General features: G+C 37.6%; 1 protein-coding gene across 8 annotated transcripts in view; it reads left to right on the forward strand.

The window, feature by feature from the left end:
• The window catches only part of NEXN (nexilin F-actin binding protein), a 39,186-nt gene that overhangs the window by 3,705 nt on the left and 21,724 nt on the right, over window positions 1-13,757 (forward strand). For 5 of the 8 annotated variants that reach the window (XM_070405423.1, XM_070405422.1, XM_070405427.1 and 2 more), the window contains 4 exons: window positions 10,681-10,759; window positions 12,608-12,799; window positions 12,991-13,069; window positions 13,154-13,302. In XM_070405423.1, coding sequence (XP_070261524.1) covers window positions 10,733-10,759; window positions 12,608-12,799; window positions 12,991-13,069; window positions 13,154-13,302 — 447 coding nt within the window. In that variant the 5' untranslated portion in view covers window positions 10,681-10,732. Of the gene's footprint in view, window positions 1-3,532; window positions 3,552-10,680; window positions 10,760-12,607; window positions 12,800-12,990; window positions 13,070-13,153; window positions 13,303-13,757 lie in introns of those variants that run through there. The other 3 variants (XM_070405425.1, XM_070405426.1, XM_070405428.1) reach the window with 2 other exon arrangements.

Here is a 13,757-nt window from a genome sequence, read left to right on the forward strand (position 1 = left end):
CACAAAAAGGAGTTAGCTACTATTCTGCCTCCCCACCGCACCCATTTCCAGCTATGTCCTTCACTGAAAGGCCTTCTTCCACTTGCCGAGAGGCGCAGTCTCCTCCACAGATTACTCATTCGGGTAGTAATGGATGTAGTAATCTGTAATCAGCCAACTTCCTGAAGCCCTAACTTTCAGGTTTTTCATGATATCTAGTTTAATGTAAGCTCACTCCATTTTATTTTCTATTATTTCATTTTCATTCATTCATCATAGGCCCTCCTATTGGAGATATTAATCATAAGTTTTATTTGGGTTGATTTTTGGATCAGACAATTGTCCTGTTATTTCTTTGTCCTCCATTCACTTGCTCAAATATGAATTGAGTTTGTACTGTGTCCTAGTTGTTGTGTGAGACACTAAGGATAAAGAACAGAGTAGACAGTGACGGCTATAAGGGGTCAGTGTGAGAAAAAAGGGGACATATGTAATGCTTTCAACAATAATGATTTAAAAAAAATAAAAAGAACAGAGTAGAGCAGTTTTGACCTTTCAGGGGCTCATAGTAGGTGAGTGCTCTTTGAAAAATACCACATACAGTCATATGAATGCAAAGTATTGTATATTATTAATACAGAAAATTGTCAAGGCAGGTTGAAAATAAGAGACTTGGTTATCAGTAAGGAATGGTGTATGAGTAAGGAAAAAATCTCACTATGTCAAATAGGTAGAATAGGATGTAATCTCGTATTTTTGAATTGTGATGAGGTTTATGACAGGTTTTGTAATATAATTTTAAAGTATAAAGTTACACCTTCATTAATTAAATCATAAAGTTATATTTAAGTTTATATTGTTCTACAAGTGAAATATAATAAAAATGTAGACATTTTATAAAGCTCAAAACAATGTTGTTGTTTGTTCCAAAGACTGTAAAGAGGTAGGTTTTAACAGTTACTTGTAGTGTATATTTAAGTGTTCTATCTAAAACCTTCTTAAAAGTTGAGACAAAGAATATTCTTGATGTAGACTTAAAGCTGTCACTTTCCTGACAATTCTGTTCTCCTTAAGAAACCAGATAATACATTATTCACACAATGAAACAGTTACTGAAAATGACAGCTATAATTTAAAATTATTTTCTTGATTCCTGCATTATTTGCTCTTGAAATATTTAAATTGCACATCTAAAAGTCAAGAAAAGTTAACTAAATTTAGACAGTTTAGAGGTCAAACATAGGTTCGATGAAATTCTAAAATAGGAACATTAGCATGTATATTTTAACATAGATCTCTTGTACTTTATATTACATTCTACTATGGGACTTACATATTGTCTGACAGCTTGAACTTCAATTATTTTATAACAGCCCAAAAGTATATTCTGTTCTTGGAACATTTTATCAGGCCGATTAGGTCATTTTCAAAAACTTTTTAAAGCCTGTCTCACTAACTGCTATGCCAGTTTGTACCAATTACTATTACTGTTGGAGATTATATATATACTAGAGGCCTGGTGCACAAAAATTTGTGCACTCGGGGGGGGGGAGGGGGGTCTCTCAGCCCAGCCTGTGCCCTCTCGCAGTCTGGGACCCCTCGGGAGATAACGACCTGCTGGCTTAGGCCTGCTCCTGGGTGGCAGAGGGCAGGCCCAATCCCTAGGTGCAGCCCCTGGTCGGGCTCAGAGCAGGGCTGATTGGGGAGTTGGGGCACCGCCCCCTGTCATGCACAGAGCAGGGCGGATTGGGAGGTTGCGATGCCACCTTCAGTCACGCTCAGGGTAGGGCCGATTGGGGGGTTGGGGCACCGCCCCCTGTCACACTCAAGGCAGGGTTGATGGGGAGGTTGCGGTGCCACCCCCTGTCACGCACAGAGCAGGGCCAATGAGGGGGTTGGGGCGCTGCCCCCTGTCACGCACAGAGCAGGGCCCATCAGGGGGTTGGGGAGCTCCCCCCTGTCATGCACAGAGCAGAGCCGATCAGGGGATTGAGGAGTTCCCCCCTGTCACTCACAGAGTAGGGCCGATAGGGGAGTTAGGGCACCGCCCCCTGTCACACACAGAGCAGGGCCGATCAGGGGGTTGGGGCGCTGCCACTGTCACACTCAGGGCAGGGCCGATGGGGAGGTTATGGCTCTACCCCGTCACACACAGAGCAGGGCCTGGGGGGTGGGGGTTGGGGCGCTGCCCTCTATCACTCACAGAGCAGGGCCGATCAGGGGGTTGGGATGCCGCACCCTGTCACACACAGAGCCGCAGGGCGATCAGGGGGTTTGGGCGCTGGCCCCTGTCACGCTGATCCAGTGCCAGGAGGCCTCGCGGCTCCTCTGATCCCGGTGCTGGGAGGCATATTACCCTTTGGGGGCCAGCTGGTTTGCCCTGAAGGGTGTCCTGGATCAGGGTGGGGGTCCCCACTGGGGTGCCTGGCCAGTCTGGGTGAGGGGCTGAGGGTTGCTTTCAGGCTGGCAGTTGACTGAAGCTCCCAACCACTCCTTTTTTTCTTTTGTTTTTTTTTTAATTCTGGGCCAGCTTTAGCTCTGGCTCTAGCTCTGAGGCTTCGGCTGCTGAAAGCAGGTATCTGGTTTGTTTCCGCTCTATAATCGAAACAATGTATAACTCCAGCTCTGAGATCCCGGCCGGCTGAAAGCTGGTTTCTCTGGTTTTGTTTAGCTTCTATATTTGTTACAATGTTTCAAACTGCAAGCTCAGAGGCCGGCAGCGGCAGGCGGGGAACGTTGGAGTCCTCTGTCACTGAAGCAAGCAAGCCTCATGTTCGCTTCCAGCTGCCTGGCTGCCGGCCGCCATCTTGGCTGGCAGTTAATTTGCATATCACCCTGATTAGCCAATGGGAAGGGTAGCGGTCGTACGCTAATTACCATGTTTCTCTTTTATTAGATTAGATATGCATATATATGTATATATGTGTGTGTATACACACACACACACACACACACACACACACACACACTGAGTGGCCAGATTATTATGACCACCTGACATTTGTAGGCAAATTTGCTATAATTTCACGCTGAAGTTGCTAGAGGGCCTGACCATTATAAATAGGGAAGCAGGTTGTTTACCAGGACAGTAGAAGTGATTTTTTTCTGAAGATATGGGTAAACAATGCGATTTAACAGCCTTTGAACGTGGAATATATATATTGAGTGGCCAGATTATTATGACCACCCCATCAGTACTTCGTTGGGCCACCTTTTGCTTTCAATACTGCAGCGATTCTTCTTGGCATTGACTCCACGAGATGTTGAAAGGTGATGCGAGGAATCTGACACCATGTCTGATGAATAGAACGATCCAGTTCTGTGAGATTTGATGGTTGTGGAACCAGCTGCCTGATGGCTCTTTTAACTTCGTCCCACAAATGCTCAATTGGATTGAGATCTGGTGATTGTGGGGGCCACCTAAGCAAGGTAAAGTCTCCCTCATGTTCTTGAAACCACTCCTGCACAATATGAGCACCGTGGCATGGCGCATTGTCTTGTTGGAAGAAGCCATCTCCATTGGGATATGCCATCAACATGATAGGATGAACCTGATCAGTAACGATACTTAGGTATGTTGTGCTATTCAGACATTGTTCCACACGAATTAAAGGGCCCAAATCATGCCAGGAAAACATGCCCCAAACCATAACACTGCCCCCACCAGCCTGAAGGGTTGTACTCATGCATGTGGGGTGCATGTTTTCATGCTGTTTCCGCCAAATTCTCACTCTGCCATCTGCATGATGCAACTGGAAATGTGATTCATCGGACCACATGACTTTTTTCCAATGCTCAACTGTCCAATCCTTGTGTTCCTGTGCGAATTGGAGATGTTTTATCTTGGTAACTGCAGACAGCAAAGGTATTTGAACAGGCCTTCGGCTTCCATATCCCATATGATGCAGTGCACAGCTAATTTGCCTACAAATGTCAGGTGGTCATAATAATCTGGCCACTCAGTGTATATATATCCCACATTCAAAGGCTGTTAAATCGCGTTGTTTACCCATATCTTCAGAAAAAAATCACTTCTACTGTCCTGGTAAACAACCTGCTTCCCTATTTATAATGGTCTGGCCCTCTAGCAACTTCAGTGAGAAGGTATAGCTAATTTGCCTACAAACGTCAGGTGGTCATAATAATCTGGCCACTCAGTATATATACATTTCTGAATATTTTGCTACAAAGGTCCTTAGACAAACAAAAGTTGGACGATTTCAAATAATTATTTTTTAAAATGTTTTTATTGATCTGAGAGAGAGAGAGGAAAGGCGGAGAGAGAGACAGAAACATCGATAGGCTGCCTCCTGCATGTCTCCCCCTGGGGATTGAGCCCATAATCCAGGCATGTGTCCTGACTGGGAATCGAACTGGTGACCTCCTGGCATATAGGTCAATGGACGCTCAACCACTGAGCTATACCGGCTGGGCTCAAATTATTTTGAATTAATGTTTTATCAAATTGAAAATTGAAAAAGTTTGTAAATTTTTGTATGCAAGAGGGTTTATGAAAAGTTATGACAAGATTAAACCTGTATATATCATTTGTTCTGAATTTTTATTTCATAATCCACATGCCACCACAAATAATTATGATCATTTATATATTGAGCAGCTATTTAGTCCAAGGCATGGTCCCTAGTTGGTTGATACAAGAGAGGGAGGCATCTTTGGCAGAGTAGAAGGTGAGTAATACCCTTCCAGGAGGAAGGACATGAGTATTTAGGGCATTGTGGAGGGATGGTGGAGAGAGGGTCCTAGGAGACAAAAAGGAGAGGATTTAAGGGAATTAAATATTTTTCAGCTGCATTTTGGAGAGCTTATGGCTCCATTCCTTAACTAAAGGTTGGTGTCTGTGACTCCCACAAAAACTTCCATGATAGATTTTTAATTTAGTGTTGAGCTTCACTAAAATGTATAACATTCAGCTACATTGTGAACATTTCAAAGTCCATGTCTTGGAATCAGTTAATTCTTTAAAAAGCCTTCATAAAACTAACATTCTCACTGTCATTATACAACTAAAAGTGAATTTGGTTGCTCTAAGAGTATCTAACATTAAATAATGTTAAATCATGTCCTGTTCTGTTCAATAATGTTCTGTTAGATAAGAAATTCAGAAGCCTTCTGTACTTTTGACAATTTAACAGAATGATGAGACATATCAGTATTTTTCTTAATCAAGAGAATGACATATGTGCGAATACCGTTTCTTCATTCTTCACTCTCATTATTTACAGAAATAGGAGTGCTACGTGCATGTCACTGACTTGGACACTTTAATAATCAGATATCAAAACAGCCCCTACCTAGATTAAGCATGAATGAATTCACTCAATGAATTCTAAAACCACAACCATCAGAGATAGCTGCATTGCGTTTAGTACCTGAGAATCATTTAAAAACCTAAGTCTGTGTTCTATCTAACTAACTCCAAGTTAATTCTAAGAGAATAACTGCTAGTATGTATCCATTTAAAAGGAAATAAAGTAGCTTAAATAAAAACTCTGTGCTGCTCACCTGAGGCAAAATGTTTGTTTCTCAGTTACCCATCACCATGTTCGACTGTCAGTTAGTTGCCAGAGAAAGATGACAAATTCACTAAATACAGAGAATACTATCAATCATGGCTTTTGGCTTCCAACATATTTCTACTGCTCAGAATTGTGGTTCTCAAATGATTGCATTAATGTTCTGTTGATTACACTAATAAGTAAAACCTTATAAACTACGCCCCCATCCCCATCACACACACCAGTTGTACTATTTTCTTGGCATCAGCATAATACAATGGGCAAGAGTGCAGACTCTGTAGACAAACTCTGCCCATTTTTATCCTGTGTCCATCACTCATTAATTGTGTGGTCTTAGGCAAGTCACTTGATTTTTCCCAGCTGTAATAATTTACAGAAGACTTCAAATCCTATTAGATAAACTCTAAGACATTATTTTTGTACTAATATTTTAAGAAATTTTAAATTACTAGGCTTAGACTTTTTTTTGTTTTGAGACAGGGTTTGATAATAGAATTTCCTTAAAGGGTTCTTGTGGGGAATAAATCAGCACATTACCTGGCACACAGTAAAGGCTTAATAAATGTTAGCTTGATTATTTTCATCATTATTTTTTTTTTCATATTGTGATCTAGGAGTGTGTTAGTGAGATGGTGGATTTAGATTAGACAATACAATCAGTGACTGTGGAATAGAATTTTTTCCTGTGAAGCTAATAAACCAAATGTAGTCAAATTTATACTTTTAACCTTGGTTTAGCCCAGAAAGACAACTGAGTTAACAGTTGGAATACACTGTTGTTTCTACCAGCCAGAGTCATACCTTTAAAAAACTGTTTATAAAGGAATCCTATAAGTATTTATCTGCTTGATTTTGAAATTAATTTCTCTAACATAAAGCTAGTTAAGAGATATGAGTCCTCTTGGTTTGTAATCTAGACCTTAAAAAAACAACTCCATAACACAAAAAGCTCATAAATGTGTTTTGCTAAAACTCTTTTACCCTGAAAATGCAGAACAGAGCCAACTATCAGCAAAAGATCACTTGCTTATATTTTAACCAAAAAAGTTAAGGTTTAGTACTGTTCAAATTTTTACAGACTTTCAAAACGGAGCTCAAAATACTGAAATGACATTTAAAGAACTATTCTAAGTGGTTTTACTCAGTAAAGTTTAAAGATCAATCTTATTTCATTCGGATTCTATAAATAAGTCAAGATATAATTTGAAGATTTAAAAAAAAATTTGATGAAGAGAGCTGATTCATTTATTCTCCTGACTATTTTTGACAGGGTAATTCTTTATTGTCACCAAGCCACGCAATTTTCTTTCATTTTACCAGGAAAAAAGTCTTCTTGAAGTTCATCTGGCCAATTAATTCAGCTAAAATTATCAATCCCCATAGTCCTCTATGAGATTGCTCAAATTTTCTTCGTACCCTTTGGTATTCCTCTTAAATGATACAAATGAATTTAAAGGTTCCCTGCTCACTTGCAGGGAATTGTAGGTTTTTACTGAAGAGGGTACATTGTAGTGAGGGACACCAGGAGTAATGAAATGAATCAAACTTATTGATACCTACTAATGTTAGATATTATTCTAGAGTCGTTACACATGTTATCTTTTCTAATCCTAACTAGGAAGCAACAGTGTTGGAACTTGGATTTAGGTCTTATGATCAAATTATGGTAATCAAAATGTGAGGTGAAGACTTATAGTAGAATGGGGGCAGTGGAAATAGTGAAGTAACATGTAAGAACAAATTTGAAAGCAACATTCACAATCTTGACAATCTATTAAAATGTAGGAGATATAGAAAAATAAACCAGTAGTAACTTTAAGGTTTGAGAAACTATGAGTATTAAGGGTAGATTTTGTTGGTTATACAAGAAGAAATATCTGATAGGTAACTCTAGATATGATAGAATGGCTCAGATAAGCGAATAGGACTAGAGCTAATAGTTATTTTTATCTCAGGCATGTAGAAGTAGATTGCTTGTAAACCTTGATTAATGACATACTTTCATCCAAGCATGGCCTGCTTTTATTAGTAATTGTTTTTTTAAATATATTTTTATTGATTTCAGGGAGGAAAGGAGAGGGAGCGAGAGATAGAAACATCAATGATGAGAGAGAATCATTGATCAGCTGCCTCCTGCACAGTCCCCACTGGGAATCGAGCCAACAACCTGGGCATGTGCCCTTTACCAGAATCTAACCTGGGACCCTTCAGTCCTCAGGCCAACGCTCTATCCACTGAGTCAAACTGGCCAGGGCTATTAGTAATTGTTGTTAGTAATGTATAAGCACCCACCGGCCCATTAAACTACAACAGTTATCACTTTGTTAATAGTTACATGGAATCGAGACCCACTCACCCCATCATATTATCTCCTCACACAAAGAAAACTAGCCCCAGATGATTTCATTGGGAAGTTCTTGCAAACATTTAAGGAAAAAAATAATACCAACTCTACATGCACTATTACAGAAAATTAAAGAAGAGAAAATACTTCCCAACTCATTCTGTGAGAGAAGTATTACTCAGTTAACAAAAACAGGTGTGGCTCAGTAGTTGAGGGTCAACCTATGAACCAGGAGGTCATGGTTCGATTCTTGGGTTTTGAGCTCAATTCCCAGTAGAGACCATGTAGGAGGCAACCAATCTATAATTCTCTCTCATCATTGATGTTTCTATCTCTCTCTCCCACACTCTTCCTCTCTAAAATCAATACAAAAAAATTGAAAAATCAATCACACAGGTATTACAAGAATATAAAACTACAAACCACCTGGCCTGTGTGGCTCAGTGATTGAGCGCTGACCCATGCACCAAGAGGTGATTGGTTTGATTTCCAAGTTGCAAGCTGATCCCCAGCAGGGGACTTGCAGGAAGCAGCCAATCAATGTTGATGCTTCTCTCATGGATGTTTCTATCTCTCCTTTCTTCTCTAAAATCAATAAAAAAATATTAAAAAAAAAACCTACAGACCAATATCCTTTGCAAACGTGGATGGAAAACTTCTTAACAAAATTTTATCAAACTGAATTTATCAGGATGTATAGGGTAATACATCATGACCAATGAAATTTATCCTAGGAATGGAAAGTTGATTTAACATTTGAAAATAAATAAATTGATTCACCATAATAAAAATTAAAACCACATGATTATCTTAATAGACACAGAAAATGCATTAGATAATTCAACACCCATTCCTGAAATTACTGCAGCATAATAGGAATAGAAAGGAACTTAATCTGATATAGTTCATCTAAGAAAAAATCTATAGCTAAAATCATACTTATTGGTGAGAGAAAATTTTTTCTCCTGAGATCAGGAACAAGGCAAAGAAGCCTGCTCTCATTACTTCTACTTAACACTGTCCTGGAAATTCTAGCCAGTACAATCAGGCCACAAAAAGAAATAAAAGACATCCAGATTGGAAAGGAAAAAGTGTTCACAGATGATGCAATCATCTATGTAGAAAATCTAATGAAATCTAAAACAAACAAAAACCCAATGGAATTGATAATTTTACTTTAGCAGGGTAGCAGGATATAAGATCATAGTACAAAAATAAATTATGTATTTATATACTAGCAACAGACAATTATCAATTGAAACCTAAAAACACACCATTTACAAAAGCAACAACAAATGTGAAAATTTTTTAGGGATCAATCTCACAAAAGATATGGAAGACCCACACACTGAATACTACAAAACATTTCTCTTTTTTTAAAAAAAACATATGTTTTTATTGATTTTAGAGAGAGAGGAAGGGAGAGAGATAGAGGGATAGAAACATCGATGAGAGAGAAACATCTATTGGCTGCCTCAAGACTTGTACATGAATGTTCATAGCAGCTTTATTTGTAATAGTAACTGGAAACAACGCTAATGTCTATCAACAGATGAATGGTTAACAAATTGTGGCATATAATAATCAGTAATAAAAAGGAATGAACTATTGGCAAATGCAACAACGTGGATGAACCTCAAAATAATTATGCTGGGTGAAAAAAAGCCAGACAATCAAGTACATACTATATGATTCCATTTATAGAAAATTTGAACTAATCTATAGTGACAGAAAGCATATCTGCCTGGGGTTGGGGGTGTGGGGGTGGGAGAGGCAGGAAGAGGAAGGAAGTAGGGGTCTGAGAAAACGTTTGGGAATAATGTATATATTCATTTTCTTGATTGTGGTGATGGTGTCATGAATACATACATATGTCAGAACTTATCAAATTGCACTTTTAAAAAGTGTACTTTATTGTCTGTCAACTGTAACTTAGTAAAGCTATTTTTTAATTTTACAAATTACAATAAATAAATTACAGTAAAACTCTGAAAAGTATTCAATTAATCCAGAAGTAGGCAAGAAAAAAATAATAAAAGAACAAAAAAGAGGGGACAAATAAGAAATAAATAGTAAATGGTAGACTTAAGTCCATTCATATAAATAATTACATTAAATATTAATAGACTAAACACCGCAATTAAAAGATAATATCAGAATTGATTTTTTTAAAAAAAGCAAAGTCCAATTATGTGCTGTATCCAAAAGATGTACTTCACATGTAAAGACAGAGGTAGGTTGAAAATAAATGGCTAGAAAATGATATACTATGCAAACTAAACTTAAGAAAGTTTAGACCCCATTATGATTTTAATTGACCCAGGGTCAATTCTAACAGAAGATATTAAAATCATAATGTATATGCACTTAAGAGAGTTTGAAATTATATGAGACACAAATGACAGAATTAAAAGAAGAAATAGACGATTCCACATAGTTGAAGACTGGTAAAACTAGGCCAAAAAAAAAGTGAAGACAGAAATTTCAATAACACTATCAACCACCTTGACCTGGTTGATATTTATAGAATAATACACCTAATAACTGCAGGACACAAATTCTTTGCAAGTGCACTAGCTATAGTCACAAGCTATTTTGGGCCATACACTTACAAAGATCTTTTAATACCATGCATCTTGTACCTTCTCTACCCTAAATCTTGGGGAAAGAAGCTAAGAGTTATCACAATTTAGGACTTACCTGGATAATGTCAGTATTTCTTAAGGAGCAATTAACATACTATTAATATTTACAAAAATGCATAGCATATTTTTAAAAATTAAGTCATTAAAATTCTTATTCAATACTAATATTTTTCAGGTGCAAAAATACACAAAGCTTCATAATCACCCCAAGACGACATAGAGCAAACATGAATGATATTTCCCAAAAGGCTGAGGTAAGTCTCCAGAGTTAAAAAAGAAGTAGGGGGAAACCTAAGGTTGACTGTAGAACTGCTAAAAGGGCAGTTGTTCAGTGGAAAGGTCATGTTGACAAATTCATAACAACATAGTGTCAAGACATAAATCATAAGAAATTTACAGGCTGGTCTTGGGTCCCGTAGTTTTGCTTTGGTTCCAATCTGAGAATCATGATTATTAAATTTGTGAATGATAGTAAAGTGGATGTGATGGGAAGTATCTCGAGTAGAATTTTAATATCTTGTTAAGTCTTAGAAGTTATATTTTCAGTATTAAAAAAACGGATTTGACTTGCACTCTCAGGAGTTAGCAATAATTCACTCTCAGGTGAGGGTCCCTACTAGCACTTCCTCCAGAAGCTGCAATAAAACTTCTCAGCCATTTTCTGGTTCTTGGCTGCAGTTATGGAGAGTTGTAGTAAGAAGAATCCAACCCCAAATTTGGTGATGCCCCCAAATTATAAACGTAATAAAACTTTAAATGGCCAATGACACCATAAGTAGATAAAATAGGGGCTGGGTATGCCAGATTAATTAGCAATTTGTCATTAGTGCTTAGGAGAAAGGGTTTGACGTTCTAAGTAAGAACTGAAGCTTTATTTACTGAAACTTCTTTTAGAGATCAGCTTAATTTTAAAAAATGATGAAAATAATTTGCTTTCTAGGTTTTATAGTGGAGGAAAAGTTTTGGGAAGCTCTTTTGCCATTTGGAAATTTTCCTATAGAGCTCATCCTATTTGGAATGAGACAGCTTTCTTACACATTAAAAACATATATTTTTATTGATTTCAGAGAGGAAGGAGCGGGAGAGAGAGAGAGATGAAACATCAATGATAGAAAAGAAATCATTGATCGGCTGCATTCTGCACACCCCACACTGGGGACCGAGCTCGCAACCAGGGCATATGGCCTGACTAGGAATTAAACTATGACCTCCTGGTTCGTAGGTCAATGCTCAACCACTGAGCAACACCGGCCGGACATTCTTACACATTTTTAATGTTGTTTTATAGAAGTTCTGGATGGGCAGTAACAATATAAGTCGTCTCTGCCTGTGCACAAAGACCCTGGCACATCTCAGCTGCAAATGAGAAATAAAGGACTGGACTTAAGTTTAACTCATATTAGATATGGAAACAAGCAAGAACATGAATGTGTGAATTAAACTTTAAAGCCTAAACTTTTGCTTTATTTTCAACTTCATCTAATTTATTGAAATAAGTCTGGGTGCCCAGCCAGTGTGGCTCAGTAGTTGAGAGTCAAACTGTGAACCAGAAGGTCATGGTTCAATTCTCTGTCAGGGCACAAGCCTGGGTTGGGGGCTAGATCCCTAGTGGGGAGTGTACAGGAGGCAGCTGATTGGTAGCTCTCTCTCATCATTGTTGTGTTGATATTTCTATCTCTCTCTCCCTCTCCCTTCCTCTCTGAAATCAATAAAAATATTTTTTAAAAAATTAGTCTGGGTATCTTTTAAGCAAGCAATGGGAGTAGGTTGATAAAATACAGGTTATTTTAAATTAGAATCCAGTATTCAATTTATATATTTTACTAGCCCTCAGCTTCAGTGGAATGCACTTACAAGATGGAACTTCTGTACTATATATTAATAAAATTTTACTCTCATATTTTCTATAATTTCCTTTTTTAGATTTAGACTTCAGACAGTATATAATCAGATTCTTGTGGTTAAAATAAAGGTTTCAAACTCATTTCTATTTTCTGTTTCAGCAAGTATTTCTTGTATTGCTTATTCTGATCTATCTTTACCTAACTTATTCCTATCTTTATTTTTTTCAACTTTCTTTTCTTTATTTTCTTCTAACGAAGATTCTGCTTTCTTCATCTAAACCTGTCCCAAAAACCTATGTGCCAAAACTTGGCAAAGGTGATGTAAAGGATAAGTTTGAAGCCATGCAAAGAGCCAGGGAAGAAAGAAATCAAAGGAGATCTAGAGACGAAAAGCAAAGAAGAAAAGAACAATATATTAGAGAGAGAGAATGGAACAGGAGAAAACAGGAGGTTATTTTATTTTATTTTACTATTGTGCAAATATTCATCTTATTAATTTACATTTCATTATTCACATTTACTATGTTTCATATTAACCATAATTAAGATAATTTTCTGTATTTAAAAACTAATTTCCAACTCTGCATATAATGTGGTTTAGTCAAAATTTGTGACATGTTCATATTAATTTAACCATCTAGATTAAAGAAATGCTTGCTTCTGATGAAGAGGGAGAGGTGTCTTCTAAAGTAGATAAAGCTTATGTTCCCAAGCTAACAGGTAAGACACTTGAAGGGTAAATTGTAAATGAAATTGTAAAGAAGGAAAACAGCAAAGTATCAAGCATGTTTCATCTATTCTCAGGAACTGTTAAAGGTAGATTTGCTGAAATGGAGAAACAAAGACAAGAGGAACAAAGGAAGAGAACAGAGGAGGAACGAAAACGCAGAATTGAGCAGGATATGTTAGAAAAGAGGAAGATACAACGCGAATTAGCAAAAAGGGCTGAGCAGGTATAAACTAAATATTAAGTTAGTATTTGCTTTAGAAACTAATTTTAAGAGTAAAACTAATCATTATGCTGCCTAATTAAAATATTTTAATGTAACATGAACCTATTACATAGTAGCTACCTTGAAAACAAGATCCTAACCACAAATATTTAATATCAAATGCCTAGAAGGCTAAGGGCAGAATGTGCCTATTTTAAGGTTGAATTTTTTTTTTGTTATATACCATCTTACCCTTCCATCCACATTCCTTACACTGTCCACATTGGTTATTTTTCTTGACATGTTAGAGGATTTTATCTATATATGTAAAAGCCTAAGTGACCGAACGACCAGTAGCTATTGATGCGCTCAATGCAGGAGCTGCCCTCTGGTGGTCAGTGCACTCCCACAGCAGGAGCGCTGCTCAGCTGACAGATGGGAGCCAGACACAGGGCTCACGGCTGGCGGCCACTGCA

The sequence above is a fragment of the Myotis yumanensis genome, unplaced genomic scaffold (assembly GCF_028538775.1).
Source record: "Myotis yumanensis isolate MYYU_CA2020_CCGP unplaced genomic scaffold, mMyoYum1.0.hap1 SCAF_2, whole genome shotgun sequence".
NCBI classification, from domain to species: domain Eukaryota; kingdom Metazoa; phylum Chordata; class Mammalia; order Chiroptera; family Vespertilionidae; genus Myotis; species Myotis yumanensis.